Here is an 18,267-nt window from a genome sequence, read left to right as displayed (position 1 = left end):
GGTAGCCTCGGGTGTTGTGGAATTGGGAGGGACAACCCAAATTGAGTTGCCCATTCAACCTACTCAAGTGCTTAAAAAAAGCCGTGTGTCGTTTACCAGTCGTCTTTATCAACACTTGTGCAGGGGAAATTGTTTCCTACCCTCTCCCCAAAAATCAGGCAATTACCTGAACATTGACTGAAGCACCAAGTAGTTTATTTACCTGCTAGAGAAGGACTGCTCAATTCAGTTGCCAAATAATTATAAGGGAGGTTGCAATATATTGCTTTTTTTCTCTTTCCTTGCAACTTCACTGTTGCACTTTGGGCATTGCTTTATTGAATTGCTTTTAACTGTGTTGGGGGGATAAAGTGTCATATAATCTAGTTTAGAGGTTGCCAACAGTGGGACAATATGTAAATAGGCCCATTTTGAGGTTTATAACATAGTTTAACCTGCATGTTTAATTATGGCCCCAATTGTATATTTTATACTCTTTTGTTTTGCTTCATTACTTGGCTGTCTCCAAGTGTTAACTGTACTTACACACCAGTCCCTGATCGCCCAAAGTGCTCTTACTGCTCTGCCTATGTTAGGTTGTGAGAGTTTGGCTAGACCCAAGACATTCCACCGGCCTGGTTCTACAAATCCCTCCTAAAACTTTCGTAGCACTGTAATGTATGCAAAGCCTCTCTTTACAAGGGCATCTTCAATGTTTAGACAAAATAGGTCCATACCTAGATCTTATAGGTGTACTCTGTACTTGCTGTAATACCCCATATTGGTTCAGGTCAATAGTGGCAAAACCCACCATTCTAAAAACCTTCGCTACAGTTAAATTCATTCAGTTTCTTTCTGGGTTTTTCAATATCTTTTGTTACCACCCCACCCCCTTCTACCAATTAGATTTTGTAATCACTTCTGAATAGTAACGTCTAGTCCTTCCCAGCAGTTTTTCGAGACTCTAAAATTACTGATGTCTCGCAAAAACCGGCCCCATGCGTATTATCAGTGTTGTGGGGTTTGGCGAGATCCCCCCCCCCCCACCAGCTTTGTCACAGCTTAACTTCAATTAGCCCCATCTCCTGCATGACGTGAACCAAAATGTGTTAAAACTTATGAAAATTAGGCTTCCTGCTTCTGCAACAGAACAGCCCATCTTTCCATTTACTTTGTAAAGAATGTCTGACACTCAAGCTGTGCTCCTGTGCGATACCAGGCCAAGTGCTGGGGACAAGATGAAAACTTGGGTTAGCTGCACAGTTTGAGGTTCTTGGATGGGGATCTGCAGGATTCTCACATACATTTTGAAAGTTAATTTCCATCTCCCTAGTTCATTCAACTTCTCATGTCTACCCCAGCAGCTCGGTCGTAATCGTTGCTCCTATCCTAAATGAGTGTCCCAAAATTTGCAGGGTTCAACCCAGCCATGGCCAGCAGCATTTTCATAACTGCCAGAATCTGGTCAAGAGAAGTCCATGGCAATGAGTGTTCATGACAGATTCACTAGGCCCGTTCCCAAAACAAAAGCTATCAGACATAGTGGGCACACTTGCTTGTCAGATGTGCAGCATAGGTGCACCCACCACACTTTGGCTAGCTGGTCTCCCTTTCATTTCCTGATCTTTAGGCCCATCTTAATCTCCCCCAATACTGGGGTTTCAAACCAAAGGCCCCCAAACCGTTGCTTACTTTGCACAACAGCTTTGACTTGTTAACTTAGAATGACCCAAAAAAGGCCAAAGAGAAGGCTACTCCAAAGAGCTTAGTCTTTTACTCATCTGTGCAGATGTCTGGTAGAACTGCTGTTAACGCTCTTTAATCCACAAATAACACCAGCAACCTTTTATGCATCTTTATGTCCTCAAGACTTACCCCGCCCCTCAAAGCCACTCCTCGGTAATGGCTTTTGGTCAGATCTTCCCAGTTTGAAAATTCTGCTACTAAATGGGATTATGGCCAGGCCCTCGATATCTTTGCTGTATAGGCCTGGCCAAGGAGGGCCCCAATCCATCCCTTCCCAATGCAGCCCCACAGATCATCCCAAGCCCGCCCACCGCCAACCACTCCTCCCCCTCCCACACCCTGAGTAGTAGCAGTCAAGGCACAAAATATGACAAAGTTCCTTCAATACTTGCTTGGAGTATCAGGGCAAGAGAGTTCTTAGCCAGCCTAGCTAGAACATCTACATTACATCCCATAGCAAGACTGATAATGCAGTCATCTCCTTTGAACTGGGAGTCAACTCCAGAGTGTGTAGTTTCCGCTTCATTATTTTCCACTGCAGGGATAATCCTCAAAAGTAAGACTGTTGGTGCTCTCAATGCGAGCCTCCTGTGGCAACTGGCGGGCCCTTTGTTCACAACCTGGACTTCTTAGACTAGGGATGGGACACATGATACAGTAGCCCAGGGAGAGCAGCCCAATATGCAGTGGTGCTAGTGACCGGATTCAGAGATGTGGAGTAATGCGATGGTGGGAAATTGAGTTGTCGCAAAATAGCATATAGCAGGATAGCATTACCTTATTTCTTTTTATTAATAAAATGATGCAGGTAATTCTGTTTTTGTAAGGGAAGACTGCTAATTAGACCTCCCGTTTGCAATGTGTCTTGCCAAGAATAGTAAACTTGTGTGCCTCTGCTGTGAAAGTCTCTGGACATCTCCAGCAACTGCCAGCAGTGGCAGCACGGCAGGTTCAACTGTCACATTTGCATTCCTGATAGCTGCTAGTACCAAAGGTTCTGACAGGCAGATATGGCTTTGAATGCTTCGCACCGTAGATTAAAAACCACGTTAAACTGTAAAAATACGATATTTCTGGTTATGACATGGTGGCTACTTGGATCCACAATTATTCAGCCACAGCACTGGGAGGAAGTAGGCGAGCAGTGCTTTAGTCATAACTGGGCTGGACCATTAGCTTTGTGACCTGGAGGGCTCCACATCAACCATGTAGGACCATGAAGCTGCTCTTTAGATCCTCTGGAGAAGGCAAAACTTCCTGCAGAACACAGGAACTCTCCTGGGAAAGAGTGCTTCAAATACACCTTACCAAAGCCAATCTCGCACAAGGGTGCAGTTCATTGTAGTCCTTTTAATGTACACAGACATGAGAAAGGGGTGGAGTTAGAGTAAACAATTGTAGGGAAATCTAATTAAAAGTAAAAGATGCAGAGCAAACCGCCGTGTTCACAATAAACATGCAAACTGCGGTCTGCAGACAGCATTTGAAAAAGATGTGCAATATTTTCAAGTCCCCTCACATCAAAATAAAGTGACAATGCCAGATAATAGAGGTCCAAGTACCAGAAAACATTCTGCTTAATCTGAGGAGACAAAGAACAGCAATTTTAAGTCACAGAAAGAAAAACGAGTTTCCCATTTCTACTTCGGTGCGTTTATTTTCCCTTGCAGAATTCAGCGGTTGTGGTTATGAAACATACAGATCTTGAAAATGTGGCCCCTTGCTAGAGGTTTCATAGCTCAGGGCAATGGATAAAATGCTGTGTTTTTGGGTGAAAATGTAGGGCCACAGATAAACCATTTTAAAAGTTGCAATTGGGAGAACTGCTTCTTTTCTCTTCAATTCACTTCCACCAGCAATGAGATGTGAAGACAGATCCCATGCCTTCCCAAGTAGTTGGACTTTGGATAGGTTGTGCCATAAAGATACTGATGCCTCTGAAGTAAGGTCAAAGTGAGGCTGATCCTGCCATTCCTTCCAAGTCTTCTTTATGGCCGGCATCTGTGTGAATTGTGGGCGTACGATAATAAACGAATAGTGCGAGTTCAGCTTAACTAGCAGCCTAATCTGATCTTCCAGGCCTCTCCTGAAGAAAGAAAAAAAAAATGCCTGGGAAAAAAAAAAAAAAAAAAAAAAAAAAAACAGTGCTAGGGTGTAACATGTAACACAATGGCCCAAACTTGGGAGACATTGATGAGAACTGCCTATTGGACATGTGCTATCCTCTGCGGCAGAACATAGCAGCAGTGTGTTTAACATCTGCCCCTACTAATGAGACTAACAGCCCTGAAGCGGAGACAAGAGTGCCAATGAAAGAAAATAAATCAATTGCTCACAACAGACTCTTGGCGACCCCAAATATTTTCCAAGGATCTGATCTAGTGATAGAGGATTCAGTAATAGAACCTTTTGTTGAAATTCAATCTTTTATGAACACCATTCAATTTACAACAAAAATTCCTTTGAAATTATGTGGGAACATTCCCAAAAACCTAAAAAAGGTGCAACTTCCAGAGTGAATCCTCCGTTATCCACGCACGAAGTTGAAAATGAACCAACAAATAATGGAAAAAAGGGGAAACGGTAAAGAAGAGGTCCACTTGCACAGATGCTACCACAAGTGTCAATGAAAATCTGCCAGTCCTGATGCAACTAGAAAACGTCTCGGTAACATCACAGATGTTTCTTTCACATACACAGGCGGACGGGCCAACGACAAGGAGCCAGTCACAAAAAAAAGCAAGCTACAATGAATCCGACTACAGCAATTGTGCATCCCATTGAAAAACGTACACAAAGAAAGCAAGCAAAAAGGAAAACCAGATAAAAGAAACTGCGGTCAAAGGATGCCGGAAACATTAACTAGCTGGCTATTAAACAAACCCAACTCTAATACCAGTATTTATTCAGATGATGAAATTTAAGATATTGTTGAGGGGGCCAATATTTCGCATAACAGCATGGGCGATCTAGAACATTGCGAGCATAGCTCAATGCAAAATAAATACTTAGGAAAGCCCCTGTGACTACAAAGGATGCGAAGGTTAACACAGACCTCAAAAAAGACACTAAGCGATTCATTATAAAACGGCTGAATCAAAAAAGAAATAAAACAGATCAACCACTTGGACCTACTGAAGCTGTTACAACTGGTCACCCCTTTATCAGTATTAAAATTAGATATTTGTGGAGTCACTCGAGTGCGCAATCTCCAGTGTCGCACAAGCACAATGCTGTAGCAGCAACACAGCTCATATGATTCAAGAACATTCTGAAGACCTATTAAGACTGGGAGTAGAAGTGGATGTGGATGAGAGAACATGTGTGATCCAACATATCCTATTATCCTAGTAAGGATCGAAAGGGTGTGACAAGTAGCAAGAGTGATGGCAGTGGCAATGATCTAAAGCCTGCTGGAGAAGCATCAATTGAAGCAATACAGCATGTATTAACATGGCTTGCAGATTCTTTACCTCATTTTACCACCAAGACAGTCGTGAGAGTTAAATAGTATGATCGGGAATACCACGGGATACAGGCACTTATTGGGCAACAAAGAATCATCGAAATTGCTACTTGAAAGTGACATTTTTATGTCGCCGGAATGTTGGCCATTATCAAATTATCATCTTGATTGTTACAAGGTGTTTGAATCGTGGGCAAATAAAGGGGATTTTGGCAGGCCCTCTGGAGGTATAATGCTGGGAGTAAGCCGCCTTCATCCGGTCTAAATAATACACTTGACTAAATGTGATACCAAGGCATAAATTGGAAAAAAAATATTGGAACAAGCAAGTGGAGAAACCAGTGAAAGTGCAAAAGCAGGAAGAATATGAACTGTGTTTTTATAACTAAGTAAGTGTTCCTGTGCTGTCCAATAGTAAGTGCAACAAGACTTTATATATATCCCTGACTGCAAGAAAGGGACAGCAGCTGTGATGGACAATTATTGGGTGTGCGGTCAGCAGGCTTTCTTGCACCTCCCACTTTCATGGAGGGGCACCTGTTCGCTGGCGTCGCTACACTCAGCCCTCTGGTGGTCCCTGAAGAGCATTTGATAGTGGGACAAGGCGGCATTTCAGTTCTGACACCTATACAAGCACTCAACCCACCCACTGCAGTGCCAAAGCAGGAATCAATATTCCAAATTCTCCCGGGGAAGATGAAGAAAGAAACATTGCAGAGGTGAAGGTCAAACTATCCGTCACAAGACTCATCACAATTGCTCAAGGAGATACCAGATGACCATCAGCTCTAAAGTAAATAAGAGACATGTTTTGATTCCCTGCTATTGGCAGGAGTGCGGACAGCCACAAATGCCAAGTGGCTGCAGATGTGAGGTGGGAATTGATCTAGCTGGCCAACAACATTGAACAGGGCCTCAACACGATCAAAATGGAAATGCAGGCAATCAGGTTAATGACATTGCAGAACCGGTATATGCTAGACCTCCTCACAGCCATGGAGGGAGCGGTCCGTTAACAAAATCGGAGATTCCTGTTGCACTTACCTACCCCCCCCCCCCAATGACACAGAATCTCTCACAAACATAATAGGGGCCCCGCACGTAGTCAGTACCTACATGCAAACATTAGCTGGCATCCAAGAAACAGATTGGTACAATGACCTTTTCTTGGGCACCGTCCTGGATGGGGCTATCGAGAATATGTTGGTCCCCGTAATCGTGTTTGTAGTGGTGATATTCTGCACGTGCCAGATGGGAATTCGGTGCTATACCAAGCACTGCCTAGCGGCGTAATGATGGTCTCAATTGGGATACAAGAGGCACCTTGTGGTACAAAAAACAACTCTGTACAAACAGATGCCCCGTATGGTTGTCATAGAACAAAGTCTTATTCCCCAAAGCACCACTACAGTCCCTCCCCTTAATCCAGAACACTACACCGAACATTGGGTAGATTTAGCAGGGGATGGAGAGCGTATTTACATGACCTGTACTCCAGAGCAAGATGCACAAGCAGGAGCGAGTTTGAAACACGTGTGCAGGGCCTGGGTACCAAAGGGGGGGGGGAAATCAGCCCCATATTTAGCAGCTGAAAGAGTAGAAAGAGAACAGAGGGGCAAGGAGGACAACAGACTTGCATTTGAGTTGGTTAATGTAGTATTAGCGAATGGGGGGAATGTTGGGAAGGAGGGGTACTCATCTCAAGCCCCCCCATCACTTTTGAACGAGGCAGAGGCCCGGGCGTGTGCACAGTAGGGTCCTGGGGAGGGTGTCCAAAGAAACCATAATACAGGAAGGGTGGTGCTGTTTTTCCACGCTGGTATATATGGGGAACAAAACCACATCTTGGATAACAGCAGCCATATTAAAATCGAGGCCTAGCGTTGTGCTGCACTTAGGGCCGCTGGCATTCATGGGGAAGTAGGTGATTGCATGCGAGAATAGGTCCTAGCATGGGCACCAGTGAGAAAGACCAGAGCTGCAGAGATTTATAGACCTTCCATTGTCTGTTGCCTGTGTACGTATTCCAGAAAGAATGCGCCCTGCAAGGCCACAAAAAAAGCGATCCCACGAGAAGGATGGCAGGAGCCTCCAACCTTCCCTGTCTCAACTTTAAGTAATACCACTCGGATGCCCCCATCCCAAGAGCCCCGGTATTGCAAAGTAACCGTCGGCCCCAGACAACCGACCATATAACTGTTAGACCCACGATCGATCAGAAAGCAGTGACTAGTTGCCTTCACCATAGGTCACGTGATTTGTGCTGCAACGTAGTTTGAGTGAGGGTGGGAAGCTTTTGGGAGAGCGCCAGCATGTAAAGAATCGAAATGTAGTTGGTTTGAAGTTATGGCCTCAAGGTATCCTCTTAGCCCATGTCTACAGTACCACTTGCAAGTTAGTTTAGAGAATATATTGTTTTTTTCTTTTCATAACGAGTAAGAGTGAGTGTGTGAGAGAGAGACTTTGTCCGTGGGAGAAAGAGAGGCGGCTAACATAAGGCTAGAGGAGTAGGCATGGCCACCAAGTACCATATTTACTATGAAGTTTTTTTTGTGAAATGGTAGATGAAAGGGCACATGTTCCTAATGTTTACTCAACATGGTTATTGGTGGCAGATAAGGGTTTTGCCTACAAAGTTCAATTGTCTGCCCTGACCCCAGTGTACTGCAGCGTTATCATTGCAGATAAAGCATCATAAAACATATATACATAGCTTTTTTAATTCAACAAAAGAGCAGTCGCTCTCCAACATTGAGTTAGCCCGAATAAATATGGTCTCGAAAGAATAAAGCTCATTTTTGGTCTGGCAAAAATCAAACTTTGCGCAAACTTGTTTGAACTTTGCCAAACCACATAGGTGCTGCAACTGCATGAGAAGGGATAATTGAAAATGACAACCACACTCACAATGTGACTGCTCTATTGTGTTGCAAGTTCAATTTGGCAATACAAGAATCAGCAGTATGGCACACAGAGAAGAAGTATGCCTTGCAGAGTTTATGTTGTTCTGTCAAGAATGGAGTTAGGAGGAGCATAATAGGCAGTGTGCGAGGATCCAACTGCACTTTTCCAATCTGGTTTTCACCCCCACCATTCGACAGAAACTGCTCTTCTCAATGTGCATAATTCTTTACTATCCGCTCGCTATGCTAGGCACCCTTCTCTTTTAATACTTCTTGATCTGTTAGCAGCGTTTGACACCGTTGACCACTTCTGCTTTCCTTTCTTCTCTTGGTTTTTCAGGGTCTGTCCTCAAATAATTCAAATCACATCTACCTAACCACATACTTGGTTCCCTAGGCTGGTAATACCTATTCTACTTTGCCCCTTCACCATGGTGTCCCTGTGGGATCTGTCCTCGGCCCTCTATAGCCCATCCTCCTGCTTCTACTAGCTCTTCTTTCGGGCACCCACGCCATTTTTATGCTGACGCACAACTTTTTCTCTCCTGCTCATATCTACGAGAAAATAACCTTTTGCTGATTGGTCATCCACTCTTGGATGGCAGATTACCTAATTCCTCTAAAATAGGGGCTCTTTTGTTTCCTGCTTCTACGGTTCCTCCTCCGCGTCCACCTACTTCCATTTTTTTCCTCTCTCTACATTAATTTCTGGGAGTCTATTTGGACTCAACTCCTTTTTGCACATCACATTTATTTGTATATCCTGTTACTGTCCGGCACATCTCTAGAACATTTGTAAAGCTAGTCCTTGCACTTTTGTATTGTTTTCTTCCTGTCTTGCACTTATGTCCCCTTAAATCTATTTATAACTCGTCTATTCATTTACTATTCTGTCTTCTTGTAACTAGATCTCTCTGGCTCTTTCCATTAAATTCAACTTCCTCCATCTGGTCTTTAAATCTCTCCATAATCTCTCCCCACCATATTGGCCTCTTCTTGTGTCTTTCTATGCCCCTCGTTGATCTCTCAGTTCACAGTCCCAATTTCTTGTTACTGTCTCTCGGCCTGCCTTTGCTCAATCACGTTTCCATTCTTTTATCTTGCTTGCCGGCTGCACTTGAACGCGGTTTCACTTCATCATTGTTCTCTCTTCTTACCCTCTTCCCCGCCCCCATTTACTTCAAACACTATCTTCTCTTCGTTTAACTGGTTAATTTTGTATTTTACTCATTGCCGGTTTGATAAACATTTTGTATTTTCCGTAAAGTACGTTCTAAATACAAATTCATTGCAACTCAGCTCTACGCATCTAATGGAAAGCCTAGGCGTCATGTGGGCACAGATCCGTCAGGTGGATACAGAGGTGCAAATATAAGGAGGCAAACAGATCAGCAGGGCAACAGACGAGACTAATACACAGCCAGAGATGGATGGTTTCAGATGGATAGGAGAAAGTGGGAGAGGGGCTTCACAGAGACTAACAAGTTTAGACAAACCAAGACTAACAGAAATATTGGTGGTGGATGGGATCCCAAGTCCCAAGTAACCTTCCCATTCACCTAGTGGCAAAAGACCATATATTCTATTCAGTTTCCAAGTAGAACTTTAGTGGCATTCTATAAGCCCTATGCAGGCCGCATTCCCGGTAGCTAGCTGGCCACCATGAGCTTAACTTACCATCACATCTCCAGAAGGCGGAAGGTGTCGGCGCGTACTCTCCCTGTAGACCTTGGGTGTGAGGGCTGGAGCGTCCTCATCTTCCACGTCCTCCAAGACCACTATGCACACGCGGCTCATTCGCTCCCACTTTGGCGTAGGACTCGGTCACGGGCTTATCCACCGATGGCCAAAAAAGGGGCAAAAAGGCCAAGTACACCTCAATCCTGCCCCTTGGCGAGATCGGGCATGCATGGTTCATTCATTGCCAAGCACAGAAAGCAACATTTCCAGTGCAAAAGGATATGCGGAGAGTGCAGGTTTAGCCCAAACGGTTTCCCAGCACTGAACTTGAAACGCGGATGTTCTTCAGTTCTCTGCTGTAGAGTCACGCCCGGAGGAGCATCTCTGACATCCGTAGAGCTATCGCAAGAGCCCGCGCGAGCGGGGGGGCGGCGCAATGCTCCGGGCCCTCTCTCCTCGCAGCCAGGGCCGCGGCTGCCACTGAGCGGGAGCGCCCCAGCACTTGCACCGGCCCTCCGTGCAGCCGGCGGCGCAGGGCAGACTGCAGTGCAGCGAGGATGCCTGGGTGAGAGGAGCCTCCTCGCCTGGGCAGCCTGGGCAGGGGGCGGGCGGGGGAGGGCTTACGGGCGGCTTGCACTATTCACAAGGCACTGCTGGCGCTGTGACTAATGCGCTCCGAGCGAGGAGCTTCCCCTGGAAGCCGCAGCGCAGCCTGCTCCGCGCGCGGTGGGCCGGGCGGGGGAGTCCCCTCTCGCAGGGGGGGGGGGGGTCTGTGGGAGGGCCGGCCCGCTGCCCCGCGCAGCCCCAAAGCACGTGTCCCGGCCCTACCATGTGGCAGTGGCGCACTAGCCACCCCCCCCCCCCGTGCGGCCGTGTCCCGCTCTCACGCGACCTGCCATCTAGCCGGCATGGCCACGCGTGTGCACAGCAGGGGCTGCGCCATGGCGAGAGGACGGGCAGCTCCTCGCCAAGGCCCACCAGAGCGGCGTCTGTGTGCTGCACGCAATGGGCAACACCACGAGCCGCAGCGGCCCACCAGAGCGGCGTCTGTGTGCAACACCACGAGCCGCAGCGGCCCACCAGAGCGGCGTCTGTGTGCTGCACGCAATGGGCAACACCACGAGCCGCAGCGGCCCACCAGAGCGGCGTCTGTGTGCAACACCACGAGCCGCAGCGGCCCACCAGAGCGGCGTCTGTGTGCTGCACGCAATGGGCAACACCACGAGCCGCAGCGGCCCACCAGAGCGGCGTCTGTGTGCTGCCGAGCCGCAGCGGCCCACCAGAGCGGCGTCTGTGTGCTGCACGCAATGGGCAACACCACGAGCCGCAGCGGCCCACCAGAGCGGCGTCTATGTGCTGCCGAGCCGCAGCGGCCCACCAGAGCGGCGTCTGTGTGCTGCACGCAATGGGCAACACCACGAGCCGCAGCGGCCCACCAGAGCGGCGTCTGTGTGCAACACCACGAGCCGCAGCGGCCCACCAGAGCGGCGTCTGTGTGCTGCACGCAATGGGCAACACCACGAGCCGCAGCGGCCCACCAGAGCGGCGTCTGTGTGCAACACCACGAGCCGCAGCGGCCCACCAGAGCGGCGTCTGTGTGCTGCACGCAATGGGCAACACCACGAGCCGCAGCGGCCCACCAGAGCGGCGTCTGTGTGCTGCCGAGCCGCAGCGGCCCACCAGAGCGGCGTCTGTGTGCTGCACGCAATGGGCAACACCACGAGCCGCAGCGGCCCACCAGAGCGGCGTCTGTGTGCTGCCGAGCCGCAGCGGCCCACCAGAGCGGCGTCTGTGTGCTGCACGCAATGGGCAACACCACGAGCCGCAGCGGCCCACCAGAGCGGCGTCTGTGTGCTGCACGCAATGGGCAACACCACGAGCCGCAGCGGCCCACCAGAGCGGCGTCTGTGTGCTGCACGCAATGGGCAACACCACGAGCCGCAGCGGCCCACCAGAGCGGCGTCTGTGTGCAACACCACGAGCCGCAGCGGCCCACCAGAGCGGCGTCTGTGTGCTGCACGCAATGGGCAACACCACGAGCCGCAGCGGCCCACCAGAGCGGCGTCTGTGTGCTGCCGAGCCGCAGCGGCCCACCAGAGCGGCGTCTGTGTGCTGCACGCAATGGGCAACACCACGAGCCGCAGCGGCCCACCAGAGCGGCGTCTGTGTGCTGCACGCAATGGGCAACACCACGAGCCGCAGCGGCCCACCAGAGCGGCGTCTGTGTGCAACACCACGAGCCGCAGCGGCCCACCAGAGCGGCGTCTGTGTGCTGCACGCAATGGGCAACACCACGAGCCGCAGCGGCCCACCAGAGCGGCGTCTGTGTGCTGCCGAACCGCAGCGGCCCACCAGAGCGGCGTCTGTGTGCTGCACGCAATGGGCAACACCACGAGCCGCAGCGGCCCACCAGAGCGGCGTCTGTGTGCTGCACGCAATGGGCAACACCACGAGCCGCAGCGGCCCACCAGAGCGGCGTCTGTGTGCAACACCACGAGCCGCAGCGGCCCACCAGAGCGGCGTCTGTGTGCTGCACGCAATGGGCAACACCACGAGCCGCAGCGGCCCACCAGAGCGGCGTCTGTGTGCTGCCGAGCCGCAGCGGCCCACCAGAGCGGCGTCTGTGTGCTGCACGCAATGGGCAACACCACGAGCCGCAGCGGCCCACCAGAGCGGCGTCTGTGTGCTGCCGAGCCGCAGCGGCCCACCAGAGCGGCGTCTGTGTGCTGCACGCAATGGGCAACACCACGAGCCGCAGCGGCCCACCAGAGCGGCGTCTGTGTGCTGCACGCAATGGGCAACACCACGAGCCGCAGCGGCCCACCAGAGCGGCGTCTGTGTGCTGCACGCAATGGGCAACACCACGAGCCGCAGCGGCCCACCAGAGCGGCGTCTGTGTGCAACACCACGAGCCGCAGCGGCCCACCAGAGCGGCGTCTGTGTGCTGCAAGCAATGGGCAACACCACGAGCCGCAGCGGCCCACCAGAGCGGCGTCTGTGTGCTGCCGAGCCGCAGCGGCCCACCAGAGCGGCGTCTGTGTGCTGCACGCAATGGGCAACACCACGAGCCGCAGCGGCCCACCAGAGCGGCGTCTGTGTGCTGCACGCAATGGGCAACACCACGAGCCGCAGCGGCCCACCAGAGCGGCGTCTGTGTGCTGCCGAGCCGCAGCGGCCGGCTCTTACACGCCCGACAAGCACCGCATTAGAAGGGGCATCCCACAAGGGCCGCAGTGGGGGTGGCGTGCCAACAGGGCGGAGTTCTGAGGAGGCACAACTGGCAGTTGGACTCCACTCAAAGAGATGTTCAAAATAATATTTTTAAAATTGTGACATTTCTTTCACGTTGCTTCTTTCCAAACGCGCCACACTGTAGACGCTTGGTTTTGTAGGTTAACGCATGAAAAGTCCAATCGAATCAAGTCACCAACAGCACTGAGAGCTTTTGTAAAATAAAAACATGTCCATGACGACTTTAGTAATGCATGCAAATATAACATGGTCCAGTCGGATGTGCCAGTAAGAAATGTCATGCTGCAGTTTGAAAATATATTCAGACTAGCTGCACCAATGTAGGCCAGTCTCGGTTTCCCTAGATTACACGAGAAGATTGGAGGAATGGTTTTAACATGTCCTGTGGGTGAATCAATGTCTTAAAGTTGCTCTGAAGAATTGAAGGAAGTTCAGTCTTCTCCTTTGAGGGAGCAGAGAAAGAACCACAATAGGCTATGATGGTGTTTGGTATGGGAGACTCATCCTGTAAGGGAGATGCCATGTCTCATCCGTGGGCATTACCACTTTCTCCCAGAGGTTGTTTGCTCCCATAGGATCTGCCCTCATATAGCCACCCTCAGGGTCAGGTTCAGAAAGCAATTTCCATCCCCTGGACACATGGTAGGAGGGTACCCCTGGGAAAACAGTATTCATCACACTAACCGAGCAACACTTCTGTTTGTTTTAACATTTATACCCTGTAAAAAATGATCCACTCCTCCTGCACCCCCAAATCAGAGGACCACTTACTGTGCAGATAAGCGAGCCTTCGATTTGGGGGTGCACTGGGAAGGGGTATATTTTCATGCAACCGACCATACTCCTTCATACACATTCACTGCATTTATAACTCTGGTTTCGCCCACGCACCCATAACATAGGCTCTTGTTTACTCACACACACTCAACCAACCAAACAAACACGTTCATACATGCGCAGCCATGCACACAGTCCAGAACCGCTTCACTGCCATCAGGAGGACAGGATCCTGCCACAGCTTTCCAGCTCCCGCACAACATGAACAGGCACAGGTTCAGGCACATGCGTACATGAGCCAGAGGGCCCTCCGCAGTAGGCCCCAGCAGCTCTGTGTGGGAAAGCGCAGGACTCCAGCGAGCATCTTCATCATTTACAGGTTACTTTGCGCCAGTGTTTCTTGTAGTCTCAATGCTGAACACTTTCTGAAGCTTAAATGGTCATATTAATGGAGGAAGAGCACAAAAGAGCAAGGAGGCCAACCAGGGCAAGAGTGCGTGAGCCGACTACAAAAGTGCAGATCAAGACATTCGGCCTTGGAAGAGAAAGGGCGTCCACTGTACTGCTTCTACAATCCGCGACAAATCGCAATACGTTTATTTACTACTTGGTAGAGATAATGAAGCAACAGACACGAAAACAATGCAAGGGAAACGCATACATAACATGACATTGGAAACTGCAGGGTGACAAAAGGAGGGGGCAGGGAGACATTCCGTCGGCCTGGGAGAGACTGCTTAGAGAAAAACATCCATTCAATTAAACCAAGCACAAATAAGTTGTGTTGTGACTGTCCGGGAAGTGTGCCCTCGGTACCCTAAATCCCCAGAGGTTTAATACATTTTATATTTAAGACTCTGTCCTGGTTTTTGTCGAAAGCGAGCGCACAAGCACTCTTCACAATCATGTATTAAGCAAATACCCCTTTGCCATAGTTTAGTACACACCAGTAAGAGCTAGGGCTCGTTTATTTTTCACATACTTGCGTTTACAGCCCTGAACGCACAATGTATATAAAGATGCAGTGCTGGAAAAGGGAATTATCACTAAGGCGTGTGGGGGAGACTAGGGCATGGGGAGGTGGGAGGTAGGGGGTTAGTCCTACTTTTATGTTGGTGGCCATCCCAGTTTTTGTATTGAAAATCATTAACAGTAACTGTGGAACATACCAGAGGCACAACGACGTCTCTGAAGACCACAACACACAGCAGACCGGTCAGCCCAAGTAGCAGGTTTACGTTTCGTTTGTATGAGGAATAGATCACAGTTTATACTTTTAAAGGAAAAAGTGAGAACATTGTCCCATCCCAAAAGCAGAAGTTGAGGAAATCTCAAAGGTGGTACTGGGGTGAACAGACTGGGTTCGGCCTCTTTGTGGCCAATGTCGCAGACTCTTGAGAATAAATAACCTCGAAGGACTGCCGACACCAAATTCCTAAAAGGTCATGGAGGTGGTCCATAAACAGAACGAGAGCATGTGTCACCACCTCCACAATCCTTCAGGGGTCCTTGTGCCAAAATGTAAAGCTGGCAAAATTATCACTGCCGAATGCCCAACCCACACTTTCGCCAATATTCGGTAACCAAAAAGTTAGACTCCGGAATCAAAGAGGTGTGCGACATATGAACGATTAAGGGGCACCAGAAGTAGATCCTTCCTACACCTGGCATACTTCTCAAGCTGTAGATGCGATGGTAACCCACAAGGTGTGCCCTAGCCAAGAGGGCAGAGGGGAAGGTAGCCTAGGTCTCCTGTGAGAACACCTCGTACTGCCATCCATGAGGAAAAAGTTCCTTAACCCCCAAATAGAAGTGGGACTCCCTCGATGCCCTTCACTTTAAAAACATATGCAAGAGAAGCAACTATTCCTCCTCATAAAGGGCCAAGCAAATAAATGGGAAAATCAGGCTAGTGGTCGGTAACTGTTCTGGAGGCCCAGACAGCAGCCACTGAGAAATCAGGTAGGCTAGTGACTGGCAGTGTACAGTACAAAAAGAACCACAGAAGAGCCAATGCTCTTCAATAGGGAAGTTGTGGGGGTGTCCTCCATCCAGACCCAGCCTCCAAGAACAGGTTTCAACAGGTACAAAGAAGTTCTCCTGATGAACAGCATTTGCCAGTAGTGTAAATCATGTACTACCATTTATCCTTCACACAAAACCAAGTACAACAGAACATACAATATCAAGTAACACCCATTTCCAATATAAATATCAAAAGCACATTTTCAAGGAGCGAGTTCCTGAATATATCCAGAATCCTTGACCAAAATAAATTAACAACTAATCATAAAATATAATGACCAATTATTGATCTATTTTTGACCAAATACCAGTTTCTGTGATACAATTGGTAAAATCATTCCAAACAGTGCAAGCAGCCCCCTGCGCACAGTAATAAGCTTGTACGGCTCACAGATTTTAACTAAATTAGAGTTTTTGTTGTATGTCTCGCATAGAGGCACAACACAACTAGCCACTAACGAACCACAAATACTTTTCAATTCCCCCTCTCCTCCCTGAACTCCCTGACTTTTTACAGTTTACATCTTAGAACTAGTGTTGGGTACTAGACCCTGGGACTGTGCACGCCAAGCATCTTTCAAAACGGAGGACAAGTTCACTTTTTTGTACAATCTCTCCACCTAAGTCGGACCATGTGGATATATGCAACACTTTGGCATAGCCGAAAAGGCTCTACAACACAAGAGGGCAAGCACACGGTTAACTCAACAGCCACACTTTCCTAGCTGGTTCAAAAGCCGAAAACAATTGGGAAAGAGTACTTCATATGGCTAAAGAAAGTCTACACGATAACTGAAAAAAGGGGGAGAAGCAAGCCAACCCCCGGTTGCCCCTCAGAGGGGAGGCAACTGCCTACTGCGAAACAGGCCGGGAAAGAAGACTTGAGCCAGCGTCAGTATGTAGTCTTGACAAGAAGCAATCAAGCTACTTTCCCCGCCCGAAAATCCAGCAGAAAACGTGGAATGCTAAGTGGCACCGGACAAAGACGTCTTTCCCAGTAAAAACCAAGGATACAATACAGGCACTGTACAGATGAACTGAAAGGATTAAAACATCGAACAGGCACCAGAATGTCTTTCCACCGTCACTGGTTGATGTGGCCAAATTGTCAACTGTGGTCTCATGAAGTTCTAATCCCAGTCTCCTACTTGACCACAGAGTGGGATCCTAGACAAATGCCTTCATCGACTGCTTGGGCCTCGGCCAAAACTAACAAGAAATCGTATTATTCAGGCTAGATCGGCATCTTCACTTGGATAGAAACACAACAAATAAAGATGTTTTTGAAAGAGTAAAACAGCTTCGTGAGAACACTGGAGTTAGAAAAGGTTACCCACCACTCTGTAGACAGGTTCCAATTAGGGAAATGAGTCTTTCCAGGGTAGTGTGCATATAGTGTGGGCGGAGTTATGTGTTGAATGATGTGCGTGTCCTGAATACAGGATGCTGGCTGCTTTGCATTACAAAAGGTGTGTTTTGGAAACATAAGAATGACCACCAATTTATTAAACATGTCTGTGCTAATAATTCAAACGTTCATTCCTTCTGAACATGCAATATGGTACTCATTTCCTCTGTCAGAATAGTCACACCGACGGAGGAAATGGGAGCACATCATTCAACACTTAACTCCGCCCCCTGTCCCCCACACACTGGTGATAATCTGGCCCCAACCTCTCCCTCCTCCGCCCCCCAGTGCGTTTTGTCAATTTCCAGCACTGCATATACCCTACCTTACATCTGCCTCATTTCCATAACTGGAACCTGCGTACAGTGGAGCAGTAAGGGACATGGGTGAGGGCTGCAGGGCCACCCATGATTGGTCTCTGGTCTTCACAGGCAGCAATAGCTGAGCGTTCCCGGGTGTGAATCATAGAACTAGTAACCAAGGAAATACCTACTGCTCTGCAGGAGTACATGGCTAAGTAGTGACTAAGTGCCTACTCAGTCCACACTACTACTAAACCAGCAGGGACCCCAATCATGAAGGTGAAAACAAGGCACAATATGAATGGCATTCCCCTCCTTTACCGCTCGGGTAGCTCAGGCTATACTCTTCAGAAGGTTTGCGAGCTAGCACAAACCATCCAAAGCAGTACCAAAAGTACACTGGTACCAAAATCAAAATCTAACAAAGTAAGTATAAAAATATAAACAACGTATAAAACACTAATAACCCATCCATGTGAAGGAAAACCAAATGCACACTTGGGAATAACATTCTAGGTTTGAAGATAGGGGACTGAGGGTTACAGGGGACAGGCAAGCATTTCAGCAGGAAATCAACTCTCACCTTCGGTCTTACGTTTATGGACTCTCGCTTGCATTTCCCTCTCCTCACAAGTATATCTCCTAAATCTCCTTCCCCCAAACTGGGCAGACTCAATGCCATCTCTTCATCAGATTCTGTGCCACCTTTACTCCAATCTCTAGCAAAAG

At 48.7% G+C, this 18,267-nt stretch overlaps 1 protein-coding gene across 2 annotated transcripts in view; it reads right to left on the bottom strand.

Annotated features, from left to right (window-relative positions):
* ANKRD28 (ankyrin repeat domain 28) overlaps nucleotides 1–18,267 on the bottom strand; it is a 1,823,421-nt gene that overhangs the window by 1,563,045 nt on the left and 242,109 nt on the right. The window contains exon 1 of one of the 2 annotated variants that reach the window (XM_069648905.1): nucleotides 9,772–10,317. The exons of the other annotated variant lie outside the window; for it this stretch is intronic. Within the exon in view, the coding sequence (XP_069505006.1) occupies nucleotides 9,772–9,891 (120 nt within the window). The 5' untranslated portion in view covers nucleotides 9,892–10,317. Of the gene's footprint in view, nucleotides 1–9,771; nucleotides 10,318–18,267 lie in introns of those variants that run through there. 2 annotated transcript variants of the gene reach the window in all.

The sequence above is a fragment of the Ambystoma mexicanum genome, chromosome 2q, assembly GCF_040938575.1.
Source record: "Ambystoma mexicanum isolate Mex_15411 chromosome 2q, UKY_AmexF1_1, whole genome shotgun sequence".
Lineage (NCBI taxonomy): Eukaryota > Metazoa > Chordata > Amphibia > Caudata > Ambystomatidae > Ambystoma > Ambystoma mexicanum.
Note: the sequence above shows the minus strand (reverse complement) of the source record. Positions and strands in the feature narration are given on the sequence as shown.